We start from the raw sequence: 22,759 nt of genomic DNA, 5'->3' as shown, positions 1-22,759 counted from the left end.
CACACACACACACACACACACACACACACACACACACACAAGCGTGTATGTGTGTCTATGTGTTGCTATTATGGTTCGAGTGTAAAGTACACAGGATTCAAGCAACTAACGTGAACATATATGCAAATGACTCAACAGTTAAATAAGCAAAAACTGAAATAAGAAACCTAAAATATATACCTTAAAACATATATTCCAGTTTTAAATTAGAAATAAAAAATTAAAATCAGCAGAGTCTTACAAATTTCAAGTACTGCAGTTTCAAAGGCACAGTTCAATGTAGCTGTAAATAACTTCTTAATAAGTAATTACTTCAGAATACAGAAGTCACACAGCTATCACTGCTGAAGCTGTACAACATCATACTCATTGCTCCTTCCCTTCCTGTTCCCAAGAAATATGCCAACAACCCGAATGCTTTTCATGGCGAGAAAACTCAAATGTTACGACAAACTGCCCAATGACTACCACAGAGTTAGACTAATTTGTTCAAAGAGTGGCTGCAGTTATTCTTAAATATATAAATAAAAGAAAAGCAAGAAAGTTTAACATGTTTTAACCAGTTAGATGGCAAAAAGAAGGCATGTTCTAAAATGATAAAATAAGTAACATATACAATATTTGGAAATATAAAATGCAACAGCATCACTGATTTACTATACTACCTACTTAAAAGTTAATGTAAGGGACATCCACCATTAAGCAGTGACAGTGTACATACATTTTACTATGAAGCAAAGGTAAATGTAGGACAAATCACTTTAATGTGTAATACAGCCATCTTCCCTTAAACTCCAAAGATGTAAAATAACAAATTCATACTCAAATTTCAAATGTGTTGAGGGGATTTCAGTAATTAGAAAGCCAAATGTCAATGAAAAGGAAAACATCTGCCATTCTCTACAGGTCCTTGAGTAGATCAATAAAATATATGCTTTCCAGTAACTCAACTTCCAGTCCTATTCGAAGTGTCAAAACTATATCCTCTAGCTCCATGTTAACCTGAAAATAACAAATCTGACTGCAACAATCATAATTACAGAATATTTTAATAAGAGAACCAAGTAATTCCAGAAAATGAATCAGAAAATTCTTCTGGTACTACTAGGCTGCCAGTGCGTTTACTATTTCAGAAAATCAGCAGAAGCATACCTGATTTGGATGCAAGCATACACAGTTAATAGGAGCATTAACCTGGAAAATTCTCTGGCACTGCAGATTGCGAGATCTGATGGGGAAAAAAGAAAACATTATAAACTCACTCTGTGTAACTACTTAGAAAGCACAATCAAGTGAAATATAGAACAAAATTGTAGGTCACTTAAGTGTGCGCGCTTTTACAATGCTGAATAGAATACAAAGCTTACTTTGTGAGCAGACTACCTGCTTAGATTTCTTTCTCCATAAGCAGTAAAGAGATACAGCTCAGGGGATACAACTGGCTGCACACACAATGCATTAAACCAGCTCTACAAGGTTTCTATCTCCAGAACAGGAAACCATAAAAGAGGGATTCCTCAAACTTTATTTTAGTTTGTTTTTGGTTTTGCATTAATAATTTTATGTTATTTACTAATTTCATACATTATACTTTGGTTAATACACTTTAACAAAATAAAATATTCTAATCATGATATGACTAAGACAACTAAGTTAGCAAAGTACTGGGACATCATAAGGCAGCCCATGCAATATCCAATCTTCTCACTCCAGAAGCCAGACGTTCAATAACCATCAATGTAATCATTCCTAGAACTGAATACAGACTGCACCTTGTTATTGTAAAAACACAGCTGCTAACACACACAAAACTCTCAAGCTCACAAACTCTTCCCCCATACACAATACAGTGGCTCTTTTTGGCAACTCAAATGAGACACACCAAAGTAGGTTTCACCAAACTTTTTTAAAACAACAGCGAGCACTTTCATCTTCTTCAGAATCTAACATGCATCTCAGTTCAACAAATTTTATATCATCCAACAAACAATAGCATCACTTAACACTGTCCCCATGATTTTAAAAATGTGCTGTGGCTTAGAATATTAAAAATTCACTTCTTAATTATACATAAAGTACAGTTGTGTACACTTACCATAAATGTACATGTTCGAGTGTATTCACTGTTGCAGTCATCTCACTTGGGTTATCTGCCTGCAGGTAGCCCTCAGTCGGCCCGAATACCAGAGGCTTAGTATTTCTGCATCGGTTGCTGTCGCTCCAGGACTGACTTCAGGTCATCAGGGGTATAAAAACAGGCAGCCGACGCCATTACATCAGTTTTTCTTGCCCCGAATGCCAGAAGCCCCCCAAATAGGGAGCTAAGTTATGATGGGGAAAACACCACCAATAAAAAGCAAATACCAATACCCCTGAAAGGGATGAGTAATAGAGATAGAGAGACAGAGAGAGAGCTAAGGGGGCTGGAGGGAGGGAAACCAGGACTGCAACAGTGAATACACTCGAACATCTACATTTATGGTAAGTGTACACAACTGTACTATGTTCTTCGTGTTTCACTGTTGCAGTTATCACACTTTGGTTGACTCCCAAAGCTGAAGAAGGGTGGAGGCAGTCAAGAAGAGTTGGGGCTGGCTACTATGCCTTGCAGGACTGCCGTTTCAAAACCCGCCCTGGATTTGGAAAAGATAGGCAGGTGGTAATGCTTGGTGAAGGTGTGTACAGAACTCCAGGTAGCAGCTTCCAGGATGTCCCTGGTAGGGACTCCCCTGAGGAATGCTGTTGAGGTAGAAGTTGCCCTAGTGGAATGTGTTCTGACCCCCTGAGGGGTTGGTTTCCCATGGTGCTTGTAGCAGAAATGGATGCAGTGTGCTATCCATTTGGAAATTGTTTTGAAATGGCCTTGCCCTCTGCCCCTGGTGCAAAGCTGACTAGAAACTGGTCAGACTTCCTGAAGAGCTTAGTCCTATCAAGGTAGAATCTGAGCTGTCTGTGCACATCCAATGAGTGCAGGATCATTTCTCCTTTATTCTGAGGATTAGGGAAGAAAGTTGGCAAATGGATATATCGGTTGAGAGCCACACTGGACACCACTTTAGGCATAAAGGAAGGGTTAGTCCTGAGGGAAACCCTGTCACCATGGAAAATAATGAAGGGTTCCACAGCCATCAGTGCTTGTAGCTCAGACACTCTTCTAACTGAAGTGATGGCCAGAAGCAAGGCTGTTTTCCAAGAGAGGAATTTTAACTCTGCTGATGCTGCAGGGCTCAAAGGGGGGCATGAGCTTTTCCAGTACAAAGTTAAGGTCCGAAGCAGGGGTGGGTGCTCTCCTTGGCTGCCTTAGGTTGTTTGCCCCTCTCAGGAACTGTTTAATAAGAGGGTGAGAGAAGAGAGGTGGCTCAGTGTTGTAATGAGCTGAAAGGGCAGAGGCATGGATCTTAATGGAGGAGAATGACGGGCCTGTGTGGAGTAGATCTGCTAAGTAATCTAGGATTAGAGGCAGGGAGAGCAGAGTTGTGTCCTCTCCTTTAGATTGAATCCAGGAGCAGTACCTTTTCCACTTATCACCATAGGATTTCCTTGTACTGGGTCTTCCGGCTTCAAGAATGACATCCAGTACCTGCTTGCTCAAAGCTGGTTACTGGGGAAGAATTCAAGGAATAAGCCAGGCTGCAAGATTTAGCGTTTGCAGTTGCAGTACACCAATGCAGGCTTGGCCAGTCCGGGGCAATCAGAATTGCCCTTGGTCTGTCCGGTCTTATCTTGAGCAATACTCTTGAGAGAACGGATAGAGGGGAAAGGGCATAGACTGAGAGATTTACCCACTGGAAGGATAGGGCATCCACTTTCTAGGCCCTGCTGTGAGGAGTCCTGGTGCAGAATTTGCTGAGTTGGTGATTGCAGAGGTAGGCAGAGAGATCCACCTCTGGGGTCCCCCATTTCTGAATCAGATGGTTGAAGGTGCTGGGCTCCAATTGGCACTCGTGTGGGTCTAGGAGATTTCTGCTTAAGTCGTCTGCCAGTGAGTTTTGTTTGCCTGGCAGGAATTGAGCTTGCAAATGGACTTGCATGTCCAAGGCCGTGTTCCACAGGGCCATGGCTAACCTGCAGAGTGGGTTCCCCCCGCTTGTTGATGTACCACATAACTGTGGTGTTGTCCGTTTTTATAAGCAGGTATCCTGGTGAGATTAGGGATCTGAAAGCTGTTAGAGCGAGCTGCACAGCTAGCATCTCTTTTTGGTTGATGTGCAGATGAATTTAACTTGGGCTCCAGTGGCCCTGAATGCATCTGCCGTCCATGTGTGCCCCCGAGGCATAGTTTGAGAAGTTTGTAGTTAGGGTCTGGGTGGTGTAGAGGTTGAGTAAAGGGCAGTCCCATGTTGTGGTTGCATGCTGCTGCCCACCAAAGAAACTCTGTCCTTAGACAGGGTATGATAGGAATGACTGTTTCCAGGTCCTGAGAATGTTGGCACCAAAGACTTTTTAACTACCACTGAAGTTTCCTAATATGCAGTCTGGCATATGGAATTAGTAGGATGCATGAAGCCATGAACCCTAGGGCCTGCAGGATTTTCCTTGCGGATAGCTGGTTCTGGTGGCCATTTGAGTAAAATAGTCTGTCAGATAGGCTTGTTTTTCTGGAATGAGGAATGCCATCTGGGATGGAGTCCAAGCTTGCTCCCAGGAATACAATCTTTTGACTGGGGACTAGTTTTGATTTCTTTTCGTTGATGGTGTACCCCAGGGAGGTTAGAAGGTTTTTTACAAATGTCAGGTCCTGCAACAGCATTTCCTGACTGCATGAATCAGGCAGTCATCCAAGTACGGGTAAATTTGGATATTTCTCTGTCTGCAGTAAGCAATGGCTGTAGCCAGGCATTTTGTGAAAACTCTGGGAACAGTGGATAAGCCAAAGAGAAGTGCAGAGAACTGATAATGCATAGATCCTGTCCTGAAGTGTAGATATTTCATGTATGACTCCTTATAGGGATGTGTAGATAAGCTTCTTTTAAGTCTAGGGTGACTAACCAGGCATCTTTGGCTAGCATAAGTAGAAGCTGCTGCAGGGTGAGCATTTTGAATTTTGGTACCACCAGGAAGGTGTTGAGAATTAAAAGATCTAGGATTGGGTGCCAAGAGCACTCTTTTCTGGGTACTAGGAAAAGTCTGGAATAGAATCCTTGACCTATCTGTTCTGCAGAAACAGGATGAATTGCCCTTACAATGTTGAGGACCCATCGGCCTTTGGTTATGGAAATCCAGTTTTTTGCATGAAGGGCAAGTTTTCCTCCTAGGGGCACAAGCAGTTGGGCAGAGGTGGGGAGTGGAGTTGAGAAGTCATTGGGAATTCTTTCCGTAAGGGGGTGGCTTAGCACTCCCTGCTTTAGAGGTGGAGGCACTCCATTGCTTAGATCTCTGCATACCCTGAGACTGTAGTCTGGGGGGTCTGTTTCCCCTGGGTCTAGTTTGAGATGGCCTTGAGGGGGCTGGAAAGGACCAATGTTTTGAGGGGCAAAGCCTACTGAATCTAGGAGGCTGTACTTGCAAGAATTATTTGACTGTCTGCATAGAGTTAGCTTTTTCTTCCATCTTTTTCCTTGTTCAAAGGAGAATCTAATAACTTTGATTTGACATGGTCTGGCAAGGTCTGCTCCTTAAGCCAAGCATGCCTTCTCAGTACAGAACCAGTGACTGCTGCCCTCCAAGATGCTTCTAGGGTGTCAAAGCCACACTGCAATGTATGCTTGCTGACCTGGCTTGCAGAATGCATAAGCTCTTGCGATTCTTTATTTTCTGCACAGTCTGTAAAGGTAGCTATTTTTTGCTTAATAAGTTCCATAATATGTTGTTGGTACTTCAGCATGTGAAACTGAGAATTCAAAGACCTAATGGCGAGAGTTGCAGAGGTATATACTTTCTTACCCCATTTGTCCAAAGCTCTGGAATCCCTGTCCGAAGGGATGGAATTCTTAGCTGCAGTTGCTTTGATACCTTTAGGGCCCTGGGAGATGATCTCTGGGTCAACAGTAGGATTTTTGAAAAGGAATTTAAGAAAGTCAGGTACTCTGTAGTACCCGTCTGGTTTCCTAGGAGCAGGGGATAAAGTATCAGGAATTAAACTAGATTCCATAAAGACATCATCCACAACCTCCAGGACTGGGGCTATTGCTAAAGGCATATGTTGTGGCAAATCTAGAAATTCTCTAAGTCTCTTTGTGGACTGAGGATAGTCTTGGCATTCCCAGTATAAATGCTCTCTTAAAGTATGTAGGGTTTCATCAAAAGAAAAACCCTCTGGAGGAGAGGCAGAGGAAATGGATTCCTCTGCATCTGCATCCTCATAAGCCGATAAGGACATGTCTTCATAATCAGATATCTCAGAGTCGGACTCTTAGTCTGTTAAAGCTGCTGGGGACAGGTCTCTTTCTCTTAGCAGGGGAAGGCTGACTTCCCCTAATCAGCATAATAAGGTCTTCTGCCATTTTAAGCATTTGATGCTGTGGCAAGGTAACAAGTGCATGAGCTTAAGTCGTCGTTTTTTTTAGATGTAGAGTGTACTCTTGGCCTTAGACACTCGGTAGTTTTAGACAGAACTGAAGACGCGATAGAAGTCTGTGTCGAACATCGGTAGTGCAAAGAACTTCCTCAGAAGTCGGTGCCTGCTCAGCGGCTCTGGACCCATCCAAGGTAGAGACATCCACAGGTTCTGTAGTCGAAGAAGAGTCTCGTGGCATACTGGACTCTGAACGGGTCTCGGTAGAGGCCTGCGAACCCAATGAAGTGGGCATCGGGCTGCAAAAGCACCTCAATGAGTACCGGCGAACTAGCGACTAGATTAACAAAAGCATCATTGGCAGCTATGGACTTGTGCGGTCTGTCTCTGTCTTCATCATTATGTTTTTTCAGAAGATCGGTAGTCCGATGGCGTACCAAAGCCATTTCAGAATATGGAGATCGAGAACAAAGTATTTAGTGACAATAAGGGCCCAGACGATGAATAGTTTGGGCGTTGAACAGGGCACAAAACCGACAGCGAGATACATCATGGTCTGAGCCTAAACAGGTGACGCAGTAAGAATGGAAATCTCGGTGTGGTATTTGCTTCCCACAGGCAAGACAATTAACTTTTTCGGACATCGGTTAGACCAAGAAAAAAGGATTCCCAACGGGGTACATAGCTTTAGAAGACTTCAGGATAATTCAATTCAGAAACGAAAATTCAGGTAGCTGCCGACCGGCACTCGTGTGAACTGCTTCTACTTTGGGCTCCTCAGCAAGAAAAGACTGATGTAATGGCGTTGGCTGCCTGTTTTTATACCCCTGACAACCTCACATCAGTCCTGGAGCAACAGCAACCGACGTAGAAAGTACAGTTGTGTACACTTGACACGAGCCTCTTATAAAAAATAAAACCTTTTAATGTTAACGCTTTCGAATGGGCAAATACCCAAACTTCATCAGACAAACTTACACCGCAAATACTTCCTGTATATATATATATATATATATACCTATCTTTCCACAGCTATTTCTAATGCACAATTAATGAGAGAATACACTTAATTGAATAACTATTTAAAATGGCGATGAGAGTTTCCTTATTGTTTAAGAAGTTAGCCATCGTAGGAACAGTAACGCCTATACCTAGTGGTGCCTGTTCCAAATAGTTACTTTGTCAACCAACGGCCCCATCTCTGATTAAATTTGCGTGTGTGGAAACCATATGGACGCCACTATAATTTGGCGTCGCTTGTTGAAAAGCTGTCATTTCGTTAGAGCCTGGAGTATTAGTGTTACACATTCCAATGTCAGCCTGAGGGGGGGCCCATTGCAGCTACATTTGGAGGAATTGGAAGTTATATGGCAAATAAGAACATCAGCATATGTTCCCCCAGGATTGAATGAATATGCTTCTATTAAGTGTATACTTAAATTAAAAGCATTATGTAGATAATAAAGCAAAACATAATGGTTTAAAGATTTGTTCTAGAGCCAAAAAACAAGGGCTAAAAAATAAATACATGTATGTTTTGCAAATATAATATACATTAATCTTGAGGGGTAAGTGGATACACTAGGAAGATATGCTGAATTATAATTTGGGTACTAATGTATTATTAGTCTTCCCCTATGCACATAAGTCTTGAGACCAACAGTTTTTTTACTTTAGTTTTTTGGTTTTTAGATTTGATTTTATATCTTGGGGTTTCATATTGGATTCTTTATATTTTGATTTTTTATATTTTGTTTTAAACAATTGTTAGGAAGATGCCTATGATAAGTTTATAATAAAGAGATGGTTTTATGTTTGTGATGAGTGGCAATACGGAAACACTCATCGCCATTTTAAACAGTTATTCAATTAAGTGTATTCTCTCATTAATTGTGTATTAGAAATGGCTGTGGAAGGATAGGTATGTGTGTGTGTGTGTGTGTGTGTGTGTGTGTGTGTGTGTGTGTGTGTGTGTGTGTGTGTGTGTATATATATATATATATATATATATATATATATATATATATAGATATAGATATTATATATATCTATAGGAAGTATTTGCAGTGTAAGTTTGTCTGATGAAGTTTGAGTATTTTCCCATTCGAAAGCGCTAACATTAAAAGGTTTTATTTTTTTTATAAGAGGCTCGCTTCAAGCAGTTTTTCTGCTATCGCCTTTTGTTTTCAAGTTTGAGTATACGTTTTATGCACAGTTGTGTACACTTACCATAAATGTAGATGTTTGAGTGTATTCAATGTTGCAGTCATTACATTTGGGTAATCTGCTGGCAGGTTGCCCTCAGTCGGCCTGATTAACAAAGTCTTTGGTCCTGCGTCAGTTGCTGTCCCTTCTTCCGTGACGTCTAGTCGTCAGGGTTATAAAACATGCAGCCGACGCCATTACATCAGTTTTTCTTGCCCCAGATGTCGTGCCCCCCAAATGGGGAGCAGAATACATACATAGATATATATATATACATATACATATATATATATATATATATATATATATATATATATATATATATATATATATATATATATATATATATATATATATATACATACATATACATATATATATATATATATATATATACATACATATACATCTATATATATATACATACATATACATATATATATATATATATATATATATATATATATATATATATATATATATATATATATATATATATATATATATATATATATATATATATATATATATATATATATATATATATATCTATATATATATATATCTATATATATCTATATATATATATATATATATATATATATATATATATATATATATACACACACACACACACACACACAAAATTATACCTCCAAACAAAAGCAAATACATCAAAAAGGCTTTTAAGCACAGTAAAATAAAGAAGAGGTATAGTACAAAGAAAACAGGGGGCTGGAGGGAGGGTAACCAGGACTGCAACAGTTCGAACATCTACATTTGTGGTAAGTGTACATAACTGTACTATGTTCATCATGTTTCACTGTTGTAGTCATTACAATTGGGTAGATTCCCAAAGCTAAGGTTGGGAGGATGGATTTATACAGCATTAGGAACAGCTATAAGGCCCTGCAAAACAGCAGTGGCAAAGCCAGCTCTGGATTTAGAGAAAATTGGCAAGGGAAACTGTCTGGTGAAAGTATGAACTGAACTCCAAGTAGCAGCTTCTAGAATATCCCTGGTAGGAACACCTCTGAGAAAGGCTGCTGAAGTAGATGCAGCCCTGGTGGAATGAGATCTGATCCCCTGGGGGATAAGGTTTTCCATGGTGCTTATAACAGAAATTAATACAATGGCTTATCCATTTAATAATAGTTTGCTTTGAAATAGCCTTCCCCTCTGTCCCTGCAGCAAATGCTACCAGCAGTTGTTCAGATTTTCTTTGAGATTTAGTCCTGTCCAAGTAGAATCTAAGTTGTCTGTGTACGTCCAATGAATGCAGAATCTGCTCTCCCTTGCTCTGTGGATTGGGAAAGAAAGTGGCAAATGAATGGACTGATTAAGAGCCACACTGGATACCACCTTGGGCATGAATGATGGATTGGTCCTGAGTGACACCCTGTCTGCATGAAAGATGATGAAAGGCTCCACTGCCATAAGAGCCTGTAACTCGGACATCCTTCATGCTGAAGTGATTGCCAAAAGGAAGGCCGTTTTCCAGGAAAGAAATGTTAAGTATGCAGTAGCAGCTGGCTCGAAAGGAGGAAGACTGAGTTTCTCCAATACAAAGTTAAGGTCCCAGGCAGGGGTTGGAGCTCTCCTGGGCGATCTCAAGTTTTTGGCCCCTCTGAGATACTGCTTTAAAAGAGGATGAGAGAAGGGGGGGGTCTGTGCTGTAATGAGCTGAAATGGCTGAGGCATGGATTTTTATAGAAGAAAAAGACAGGCCCTTGTGAAGCATCTCAATTAAGTATTGCAAAATTTGAGGTAAATTGGGCACTGCTGTGCTCATCCCTTGAGATTGACTCCAGGCACAGAATCTTTTCCATTTGTTAGCATAAGATTTTCTAGTACTAGGTCTTCTCACCTCCAAAATGACATCCATCACAGGTTTGCTAAGGGGGAATTTAAATGATTAGCCTAGCTGCAAGATTCAAAGTTGGGAGCTGAGGGTGCAGAATTTGGTTCTCCTGCTGAAACAGTAAGGAAGGTGTCTGAGGCAGGTGCCACGGAGAAATGTGTGACACACTGCGCAGGAGTGGGTACCAGTGTTGGCGAGGCCAGTCTGGAGCAATCAAAATCATTTTTGGTTTGTTCTGTTTGACTTTTAGAAAAACTTTGGAGAGCAAAGGCAGAGGAGGAAAGGCACAGACTGACAGGTTTTTCCAGCTGAAGGACAGAGCATCCACTTTCCAGGCTTTTTTGCGATGAGTTCTTGTGCAACATTTGCCCAACTGGTAGTTCTGGGGTGAGGCAAAGAGATCTATGTCTGGGCTCCCCCATTTGCGAGTCAGCATGTTGAAAATTTGTGGTTCCAGTTCCTATTCATGAGGGTCCATGAGATTTCTGCTTAGTTCGTCTGCCAGGGCATTCTGTTTTCCTGGCAGGAATTGAGCTTGTAGTTGTACTTGGTAGCTCAAGGACATGTTCCACAATGCCATGGCTAGTCTGCATAGGGGGTAGGAATGTGTTCCCCCCTGCTTATGTACCACATAACCGTGGTGTTGTCCGTCTTTATCAGTAAATGTAAAAACAAAAAAGCTCCGTGAAGCAAGCTCAAACACAAAAATACTGAAAATAGTCCAATAGTTTAATGAAGCGCTTTTCGTCACCTTCAATAAGGCAACTTCTTCAGATTACATTTCTAAAAAACAAGTTCCATTTAAATAGTATAAAAAATCACATGATCAGGCTCAAAAGAAAAAGTATTACTACACAACAAATAGTCTATATATAAAAACTTTTTACAAGCTTTAAAATACTTTTTAAAATGTCAAAACAAACACTGTACCACTCCAACAATAAATATCATCTCCCAGTATTAAAGGCATATTATGAAAAAAATTTTGTTATGAAAAAATTTTTTTTACTTCTAGAAAAAGCTATACGAGTCATTCATGTAATAAACAGAAGTTTTTATCTACTCAAACTTTTTAATTTAAGCAGACACACTAGGTTACAAAACTCATTAAGGCCAGGTTCAACAAAGGCATTTAGTCTAATTTGCCATGCAAGTTCACGCTCCTCTAAGAGCAAATTTATAGGGCCACCACGAATGTCTTGCTGTATTTGATCTATGGCCCTAAAAGTAAATTTATGTCCCTCATTTAACATACTGTGTTTAGCAAGTGCATTGCCCATTTTATTTGTACCTATTGCATAAATGTGTTCGTAAATTCTATCTCGGAGTCTTCACACCGTTTGCCCTATGTAAAATGCTTTGCAAGATGTACACATAGCAGCATAAACAACCATTTTAGAATTGCAGTGCAATTTATATTTTAGTTCATACTTTCTTTCATTGATGACAAACGCTCTGCCTGTAGCTATAAACTTACACATACTGCAACAGCCACAAATGGACATGCCAGCAAATCTATGGGCACCTTCATTGTTTTTTGTCTCAAGCATACTTTTCAAATTCATTTCTCTCCTAAAGACAATCTTTGGAACACTACCTAGTTTGTCTGATAGTGTTTTGTCCTGTTTAATAAGTTCCCATTTCTTATATAAAATGGTTCTAATGAGCAAACTGTCCATACTGAATGTAGTAATAAAACTACACTCAAATATGTTAGTCACGTTATTACTCATTACCTTGTTACATTCTAAATCAAATATGTTGTCACTGAATGTCATCTCCCCAGGTACACTCAAAGTCATCTCCTCAAGTTCACTTACAAATTCTCTTCTATCTAAAATCAGGGTAATTATCCCATTAACTCTTTTTAAATAAACTTCATTGAAAGTTTCAAGTGAAACCATTCTGGTGGCCCTTATCAATTGGCCTTTTATTATTGAACGCTTCTGTGACAATGGATGGGAACTGGTAAAGTGCAAAAATGAGTTGTCAAGATGTCGTCAAGGAGGGTATTGAATGGGTGAGTTTATTCCTCAGCAGCAAAGGAGCATCTAGTCTGGAAATTTTTCTTGTGGAAGTGTTGTTGGACATTATTCTCACCAACAATTATTTTTTCATTTCAAAATGAGTTTTATTTACAGAAGTGGGGTGTAGCCATAGGCTCACCCTGCGGTGGGAGTTTCGCCAACACTGTTATGGTATATTGGGAGAAACATTTTGTGTTCAACGTCTTCCACATGACGCATATTATGTATTACACACGTTTCCTTGACAACATCTTTATTTTGTACCAAGGGGATGAAGACTTGGCAAAAAACTTTGTTGAGTATGTAAACAACTCAGCTGACTTTCTAAAATTTACATCTAACTTTCAATTGTCCTGCATTGATAATTAGATGTCAGATTATCCAAATATTTTGTAAACAATAGATATATCTAAAGGATATTTAGAAAAGACACGTACTGCAACTCATTTTTGCACTATACCAGTTCCCATCCATTGTCACAGAAGCGTTCAATAATAAAAGGCCAATTGATAAGGGCCGCCAGAATGGTTTCACTTGAAACTGAATTTTTAGAAGAATATAACTTACTCAGTGAAATGTTCCAACAAAGAAGGTACCCACTGACTCTTATTGAAACAACTTTCAACGAGGTTTAAATGGGATAATTACCCCGATTTTAGATAGAAGAGAATTTGTAAGTGAACTTGAGGAGATGACCTTGAGTGTACCTGGGGAGACGACATTCAGTGACAACATATTTGATTTAGAATGTAACAAGGTAATGAGTAATAACATGACTAACATATCTGAGTGTAGTTTTATTACTACATTCAGTATGGACAGTTTGCTCATTAGAACCATTTTATATAAAAACTGGGAACTTATTAAACAGGACAAAACACTATCAGACAAACTAGGTAGTGTTCCAAAGGTTGTCTTTAGGAGAGGAATGAATTTGAAAAGTATGCTTGAGACAAAAAACAATGAAGGTGCCCATAGATTTGTTGGCATGTCCATTTGTGGCTGTTGCAGCATGTGTAAGTTTATAGCTACAGGCAGAGCATTTGTCATCAATGAAAGAAAGTATGAACTAAAATATAAACTGCACTGCAATTCTAAAATGGTTGTTTATGCTGCTATGTGTGCATCTTGCAAAGCATTTTACATAGGGAAAACGGAGCGAAGACTCCGAGATAGAATTTACGAACACATTTATGCAATAGGTACAAATAAAATGGACAATGCACTTGCTAAACACAGTAAGTGCAGTTACTGCCAATCATTAGCGGACCGGAGTTCCGCTGTGGCGACCCCTAACCGGGAAAAGCCGAAAGAAGACTTGCTAAACACAGTATGTTAAATGAAGGACATAAATTTACTTTTAGGGCCATAGATCAAATACAGCAAGACATTCGTGGTGGCCCTAAATTTGCTCTTAGAAGAGCATGAACTTGCATGGCAAATTAGACTAAATGCCTTTGTTGAACCTGGCCTTAATGAGTTTTGTAACATAGTGTGTCTGCTTAAATTAAAAAGTTTAAGTAGATAAAAACTTCCGTTTATTACATGAATGACACATATAGCTTTTTCTAGAAGTAAAAAATTTTTTTTCATAATATGGCTTTAATACTGGGAGATATTTATTGTTGGAGTGGTACGGTGTTTATTTGTTTTGACATTTTAAAAAGTATTTGAAAGTTTGTAAAAAGGTTTTATATATGCACTATTTGTTGTGTAGTAATACTTTTTCTTTTGAGTCTGATCATGTGATTTTTTTATACTATTTAAATGGAACTTGTTTTTTAGAAATGTAATCTGAAGAAGTTGCCTTACTGAAGGTGACAAAAAGCGCTTCATTAAACTATTGGACTATTTTCAGTATTTTTGTGTTTGAGCTTGCTTCACAGAGCTTTTTTGTTTTCACGGAGTTTTGCTTTATATAGTTTGTTTTGTTTATCAGTAAATGTCCTGGGCGAAGGTAGTCCTTGAAGGCTGTCAGTGCAATCTGTACAGCTAGCATTTCTTTTTGATTGATATAAAGGTGCATTTGATTTGGGCTCCATTTGCCCTGAATGCACTTCCCTGCCAGATGAGCCCCCCCCCCCATGCATAGTCTGATGCGTCTGTAGTTAGGGTCTGTGTGGCAGGGGCTGGTGTGAATGACAGTCCCTTGTTTTGGTGGCAGGCCTCTGCCCACCATAGGAACTCTAGGCGCAGGCAAGGAATGATAGGAATCATTGTTTCCAGGCTGTGACTGTTGACTCCATAAACTTTTTAAGTACCACTGAAGTTTCCTCATATGCAGTCTTGCATATGGAATTAGAAGAATGTAGGAGGCAGTGAACCCCAAGGCTTGCAGTATTTGCCTTGCAGACAGCAGGGTTTTTGTGGCCACCTGTTTAAAGTAAGTCACCATGAACCCCAAGGCTTGCAGTATTTGCCTTGCAGATAGTTTGGTTTCTCTGGCAACTTGTTTGAAGTAGGTTGTCAAATAAATCTGTTTCTCTGGCGTGAGGAAAGCCATCTGGGAAGTTGTATTCAAGCTTGCTCCCAGGAATATAATTTGTTGACAGGGTACCAGGTGTGATTTCTTTTTGTTTATGGTGCACCCCAGAAAAGTCAGTACCCTTTGAACAAAGGCCAGATGATTCAAAAGTATGTCCTGGCTTTCTGCCTGAATTCGACAATCGTCCAGGTATGGGTATATTTGAATATTTGCCTGCAAAATGCAATGACTGGAGCTAGGCACTTTGTGAATACCCTGGGCGCAGTAGATAAGCCAAAGGACAGTGCAGAGAACTGATAGTGCATGTAGCCTGCTTTGAAGCATACGTATCTTCTGCAAGACTCCCTGAGGGATGTGCAGATATGCTTCTTTTAAGTCTAGTGTTGCCAACCATGCATCTTTGCCTAGCATAAAAAGCAGCTGGTGAAGAGTCAGCATTTTGAATTTTGGAATTACCAGAAAGATGTTTAGAGTAGAAAGGTCCAGGATAGGATGCCATGTATTGCCTTTTCTGGGTACCAGGAAAAGTCTCGAATAGAAACCTTGTTCCTTTTCCTCTTCTGGTATCAACTGAATAGCCCTCATGTGTAAGAGAGAGAGTACTTGATTTTGGGCCTCTGCCACTGATTTGGGGGTAGATCTGGCCACCCGCTTGGTGTTGGTAATGTGTGGAAGAGAAATCTGTATCCTTGGGACACTACACTTAAAACCCATTTGTCCTGGGTAATGAGTTCCCAGTTTCTGGCCTGCAGACCAATCTTTCCTCCTAAAGAAGCATTCAGTTGGGAAGTGCTTGGAAGTTTTAACAGCAAGTCATTGAGACAGTTTTCCATGGTGGGGGGGTCTTACTACTCCCAGATTTGGGTGCGGAACCCCCCCCATTGCTTAGTCTTGTGTGTCCCTTGGGACTGAAACCTGGGGTTTCTGCTGTGTCTGGGTTTGGCTTGAGAAGGGCTGGAAAGGACCAATTCTTAGAGGGCCAGTGCCTACTAAATCTAGGAGGCTGAACTTGTAAGAAATCTTTAACAGTTTGCATAGATTTAGCTTTATCTTCCATCTTTTTAAGAACTTCCTCAGCCTTGTTGCCAAACAGGCGGTCCTGATTTAAGGGAGCATCCAACAATTTAGCTTTAACATGATCAGGCAAAGATTGCTCCTTAAGCCAAGCATGCCTTCTGAACACAGACCCAGTAACAGCAGCCCTGCAAGAGACCTCTAATGAATCAAATCCACATTGCAAAGTATGTTTTCCAACCTGTTCAGCAGAATGCATCAAATCCTGTAATTCTTTATTTTCAGCACAGTCAGGAATCAACATAATTTTCTGTTTAAGCAATCTAATAACATGTTGATACTTTAACACATGAAACTGGCAGTTTAAAGCCCTAATGGCCAAGGTTGCAGAAGTGTAAACCTTCTTACCCCATCTATCCGGCTTCCTGGAGTCTCTATCAGAGGGGGTAGGATTTTTAGCAGCAGAAGCCTTAATGCCCTTGGGTCCCTGTGAAATAGTCTCTGGAACCGCAATAGGATTTTTAAAAAGGAATGTGTGTGAATCAGGAAACCTGTAATATCCGTCAGGTTTTCTGGGAGCAGGAGGCAAGGAATCAGGGGCCAAACTAGATTCTGAAAAGGCATCATCAACAATGTCTAGTACAGGAGGTATAGCTAAAGGCCTATGCGGAGGCAGGAGTAAGAAATCCCTAAGCCTCTTTTTTGAATCAGAAAAATCCTGGCTTTCCCAGTGGAAATGCTCCCTTAGAGTATTGTAAGGTTTCCCCAAAAGAAAAATCCTCTGGAGGGGAAGCAAAGGGAATAGAGTCCTCTGCATCAGAATCCTCATAAGTAGATAAGGGCAAATCCAGATCATCAGAAGAATCAGAATCCTGGTCAGAAGATTCATAAACAACTTCGGTCCTAGGTCTCTAAGGTGGAGGTTGGCTTCCCCTGATTACAGTTATAAGATCTTCAGCCATTATCATTTGTTTTTTAGGCAAGGAGGCCTGAGCATGTCGCCTGGGCGTCGGTTTCTTAGGCATGGTTCGAGATTTTGGCCTAAATGAAGGAGGAGGCGTCGGTTTAATATGCAAGTCCGTAGGCCTGAATACATCCTCAGAAGCCGGTGCCTGCACAATGGCTCCGGACCCATTCAAGGTAGAGACATCCGCAGGTTCAACAGTTGAAGCATCTCGTGGCATACCGGACTCCGAATGGGTCTCAGTAGAGGCCTGCGAGTCAGAAGTAGAGGGTATCAGAGGCTGCAAAAGTGCCTCACTGAGCACCGGCGAACTGGCGACTGGCTTAGGAGAAGCGTCATCGGCAGCTTTGGACCTCGGCAGCCTGTCTCTGTCTTTAGTAAAATGAAATGCACCCAACCAGGGTCCAAAAACAAGGAAAAGCACACAAAATTTCGGACCACTGCTCACGGACAATTGTTCGTAGATAGAATCCTTTATTGAAACTAAGCGCTTTCACCATAGACATATGGCTTCATCAGAGTACATTATACAACTAAATCACACAATTTATAATACAATACTAATCGGTAAATTGATTCAATTAAATAAATTAATTAAATTAATTACATATTTGATACACCCTTGTCAATGAGCCCAAACTTCTACAAAACCCTCTAAAATATTAAATATATATAAAAATAAAGTAAAATATAAAATGATCTCCATTTGTTTATAAATTTATAAACAACAAAATGATAAAAATAGTTACATATACTAAACTAAATCTCATATGATTTTTGTTTTAATATAGGTTTAAGCGAAATATAATCATTCAAACCAGGTTTAGTCATAGCATTCAATCTTAACTGCCACTCAGCCTCAAGCACAGCAACCCTATTACTAACATCACCACCTTGGTCCATAAAAACTCGGTCAGTGATAAAAAAAACAAACTTTTTAAACTGCATACACTTGAGGCTATGTAAAAATAGGGCATTATGGACATCTTTCTTTTTAATAGCTCTTACATGTTCCATAACCCTGTCTCTTAATCTACGAGTGGTCATTCCCACATAGAATGCATCACAGGTACTGCAGGAAGCAACATAAACCACGTTCCTACTGTTACAACTACATATTCCAGGACAGGACAAGGTGCGTTTAAATCCTGCCACACAGACATAAGTACCCTGCGCAATGAATCTGCAACTTCTGCATGTTCCACACTTACCCATCCGTGAATTTTTAGGCCTATTTTCCTTCTCCAACAAGGTCTTTAGATTGTCTCCCTTACTAAAAACAATCGTTGGCACTTTACCAACTAATCCCTTGGTTTCACGAGTCAAACAGTATTCCCAAGCATGTCTAACCACCATACACATTTCACTAGTCTTTTCATTACATTTCAAAACAAAGGCCGAACCAAGCTTATTATCTTCTACTCCATTTTCATGCCCACTTTCGATCTCAGTGAGCAAGACTTCTTCATCTAAAGATTTTTTCAAAATCGGAATATATGTAGTCCGTCTTTTTTGATAAACCTCTTTTTTGACTCTCAACAGGAGTTTCAAAGGATACCCTCGGTCAAGTAACATACCTATTAGGCTATAAACCTCCTGTCTAAAAATGTCATCATCACTCACTAATCTTGAAATCCTCACCATCTGACACTTTGCAACCCCCTTCCTCTGATGGAAGGGGTGACAGCTAGTGAAGTGTAAAAGTGAATTGGAATAGTTGTCCTTTCTAAAAATAGTACTAACTAAACCCTCACTATTCTTAGATATTCTAATATCCAAAAAATTAACACTATCTCTATTCCACTGATATGTAAACCTCTTACCATTTAAATAGTTAATAAATTCTATGGCCTCATTTTCATTGCCATCCCACAAGATTAATAGATCGTCCAAAAATCTATTGTAAAGAACAATCTTTGAATTAAATCTCGAGGAGAACACAAATTGCTTCTCCCATTCCAACAAAACAAGGTTAGAAAATACAGGGGCACATTTTGCACCCATCGCTACACCTGAGGTTTGACGGAACACTTCACCCTCAAATTTCATAAAGTTATTTTTGAGAACAATCTCCATTAAATCATATAGAAAATTCAACTTATCCTTGTTACTTTTGCTACTAGAATTTAAACTATCATAAAACATCTCTAGCCCCTCTAAATGGGGAATAACAGAAAATAAATTAACAATGTCAACTGTAAGAAAACTATAGGAGTCAGAACTTCTTTGAACTTCCCTAAGTCTCTCAAGGCAATGCCAAGAGTCCCTCAATATGTGGGAAAACTCAGTAAGTACTGGTTTTGATAGAACATCCACAAAGGCAGCTAAAGGTTCAGTCTTTGAACCCCTCGCAGATACAATGGGTCTAAAACACAAGTTATCAACACCTTTGGGCACCTTCGGAATGCCAAAGATGCAAGGCATAATAGCATATTTAACTGTTAAAAAATCGAACTCAGTTTCGGTAATGACACCTTGAAATAAAGAATCCAACAAAATAAAAAATCAATTTTTTGATATGCCCTATTCATTTCATTAGTAGATGCTCTAACATACGTATCCTGATCTCCCAAGAGACTCATCATTGAGGCAATATAGTCAATTTTAGTCATTAATACCATGCCGCCTCCCTTGTCCGGCTTCATACATCTTACATTTTAAGATGCCCTCAATTCTCTTAAAACCAGTCTCTCTTCCTCACACAAATTGTCTTTAAGCATGTACCTCTGTGAACAAATCCTCCTAAATTCTAACTCCACCAGTTTTTCAAAAACAGAAAATTCTGAACTAAAAGGCGGAATAAAGGTGCTCTTCCTTTTTAAAGGCGTCAATAATGCTTTAGAGTATTCACACTCATTCCCAGCCTTACCTTTAAAGAACACCTGTAAATTTAGTTTCCTCAAAAAAAGTTTAAAATTGACTAACACCTGCGCTATGTCAAGCCTAAAATTAGGCACAAAACTGATGCCCTTAGAAAATACACCAAAGTGTCCATCAGTAATTTCCAACTCGGTGTAATTATAAATGTAAAAACCATGTTTTTTCAACACCGATCTACACATAGCTCCATTAAAATCAGCTTCACAATTGTATTCAATGAGATTTTGTTCAAACATGTCAGTTTGTCAAAAAGCATGGCTGTACATCACCTTCAACTAAATTCAATTTTCCATTCTCAGTTTCAAAAATATCATTCTGCTCTTTGGTGATCAATATTCCATCATCTTCACCACAAACAGCATCACTCATAGTACATGTAACTGAATTGCTTAAAATTTGGTTAGCATCACTACCTAAAACACTGGACTCATTGGCATTAACATTACACAAAGCAACTTCAAAAGGCAAGGTTATAAAGCAGGACAGTCCTCTCGAAATACCCCCCTCCCTCCCCGAGAAAACCTCCGCTCCTGCCGCTCCATCATCCGACCCTTGTTTAACAACCTCTCCGACCTTCTCAGTTTGTGAGGCTGTTCCAAAAAAACTTCCTCTGGGTCACAGTCAAATTCGGAAATACCATTATTGACACAGTAGTCCAATTCAGAAACAACACTGCATACTCTTGCCACTTGTGCCTTGAATTTACGACCAGGAGGATAGGCACATTTGCTAGAATAGTCAGCTGCATCCCTAGCCAACTTTTTTTGTTTGGTAATTATGTTTTTATTCACAAAAGATTCAATATTAGCCAAAACTCTATTGAACCAATCTTTGTATTGAAAAAATACCAAATCTGTTGTAATACTGGAATGCAAAAGCATGATTTCCCCCCGAAGTTCCAACAACTTTTGGCAGTTATTTTCAATAATGATATCCAACAATTCCAGACCAACTCGGTCAAATAACGAAACAAGATTGTCAAAATGAACAGTACCTGATTCGATGCCCATAGGTAACTTCCAAAGGCGAAGCCCTTTAGGAACTTGCTTCAAGCTCCTTGACTTACGAAGAAACAAATTATCCAGCTAAAGCGCCCTGTACTTGATATAGAGCTTGTCAAAACGATGTATTTGTTCCTTCAGCATAACGTGCACTTTATGACTGTTGCTGGATATTGTTTCCGAAGCACACAGCTCACCCAACGGCAACTCGAACCAGGATTCCAATGTAGTCTCACTTCCTGCCCTTCTCGTTGATACAGGAGTCTCCTCATGAATAACGCTAGCACCACCTGGTGCTGCACGGCTAGCATTACATTTGTTCTTATGCTTATTCTTAGATATTGCACCACTCGACGATTCCACAGTCACTGCCTTCTGCCCAGGCATCAAAGTCGTTGAAATAGGGGAATGCAGCATGAATAGTTCTACCTGTGAATCAGTAGGACTAACTGCTGCTGACAAACCATTACCGGCGTTCTGTTTGTCGTACAGTTCAACCAATTTTTGCACCGCATCTGTCAATTCCTTCACAGCCACCTCCATCCTTGTTAAACAAACAGCAGAAGTTGCAGATTCATTGCGATGGATACTTATGTCTGTGTGGCAGGATTTAAACGCACCTTGTCCTGTCCTGGAATATGCAGTTGTAACAGTAGGAACGTGGTTTATGTTGCTTCCTGCAGTACCTGTGATGCATTCTATGTGGGAATGACCACTCGTAGATTAAGAGACAGGGTTATGGAACATGTAAGAGCTATTAAAAAGAAAGATGTCCATAATGCCCTATTATTACATAGCCTCAAGTGTATGCAGTTTAAAAAGTTTGTTTTTTTCATCATTGACCGAGTTTTTATGGACCAAGGTGGTGATGTTAGTAATAGGGTTGCTGTGCTTGAGGCTGAGTGGCAGTTAAGATTGAATGCTATGACTAAACCTGGTTTGAATGATTATATTTTGCTTAAACCTATATTAAAACAAAAATTATATGAGATTTAGTTTAGTATATGTAACTATTTTTATCATTTTGTTGTTTATAAATTTATAAACACAAATAGAGATCATTTTATATTTTGCTTTATTTTTATATATATTTAATATTTTAGAGGGTTTTGTAGAAGTTTGGGCTCATTGACAAGGGTGTATCAAATATGTAATTAATTTAATTAATTTATTTAATTGAATCGATTTACCAATTAGTATTGTATTATAAATTGTGTGATTTAGTTGTATAATGTACTCTGATGAAGCCATATGTCTATGATGAAAGCGCTTAGTTTTAATAAAGGATTCTATCTACGAACAATTGTCCGTGAGCAGTGGTCCGAAATTTTGTGTGCTGTCTCTGTCTTTACCTTTGCGTTTTTTTGGAATCCCGGTAGTCGGATGGCTAACCGATGACATTTCTACATTAATTAGAGAGAACCGAAATATTTAGAGGCGAAAATATACCGATGACAGAAAGTGCGCTGATTAAATAAAGCACAAAACCGACAGCAAGGTACGTTGTGGTCAAGGCCTAGGTAAGGAATACAGTACAAATGAAAATCTTTGAGAGTTATTTGCTTTCCACAAGTAATGCAAGTATTAACTTTTACTGACATCGGTAAGAAGCAAGAAAAAGTTTCTCCAACTGGGTGCTTAGCTTTAATTGAAGACTTTGGTTCTGAAACTCGAAAACGAAAATTTCAGGAGTCTGCCGACCAGCACTTGCGAACAGCGTCTGCTTCGGGCACCGCACGGCAAGAAAGACTGATGTAATGGCGTCGGCTGCATGTTTTATACCCCTGACGTCATGGAAGAAGGGACAGCAACCGATGCAGGACCCAAGACTTTGTTAATCAGGCCGACTGAGGGCTACTGCAAGCAGA

At 39.6% G+C, this 22,759-nt stretch overlaps 1 protein-coding gene across 4 annotated transcripts in view; it reads right to left on the bottom strand.

Moving 5' to 3' along the window:
* MLST8 (MTOR associated protein, LST8 homolog) overlaps positions 1-22,759 on the bottom strand; it is a 597,189-nt gene that overhangs the window by 220,823 nt on the left and 353,607 nt on the right. For all 4 annotated transcript variants that reach the window (XM_044089213.1, XM_044089214.1, XM_044089215.1 and 1 more), the window contains one exon: positions 1,153-1,228. In XM_044089213.1, coding sequence (XP_043945148.1) covers positions 1,153-1,228 — 76 coding nt within the window. The remainder of the gene's footprint in view (positions 1-1,152; positions 1,229-22,759) is intronic.

This window comes from Protopterus annectens, chromosome 12.part0 (assembly GCF_019279795.1).
Source record: "Protopterus annectens isolate FY-2018-M chromosome 12.part0, PAN1.0, whole genome shotgun sequence".
In the NCBI taxonomy this organism is placed as follows: domain Eukaryota; kingdom Metazoa; phylum Chordata; order Ceratodontiformes; family Protopteridae; genus Protopterus; species Protopterus annectens.
The sequence above is the reverse complement of the archived record's forward strand: the minus strand, read 5'-3'. Positions and strand labels throughout refer to the sequence as shown.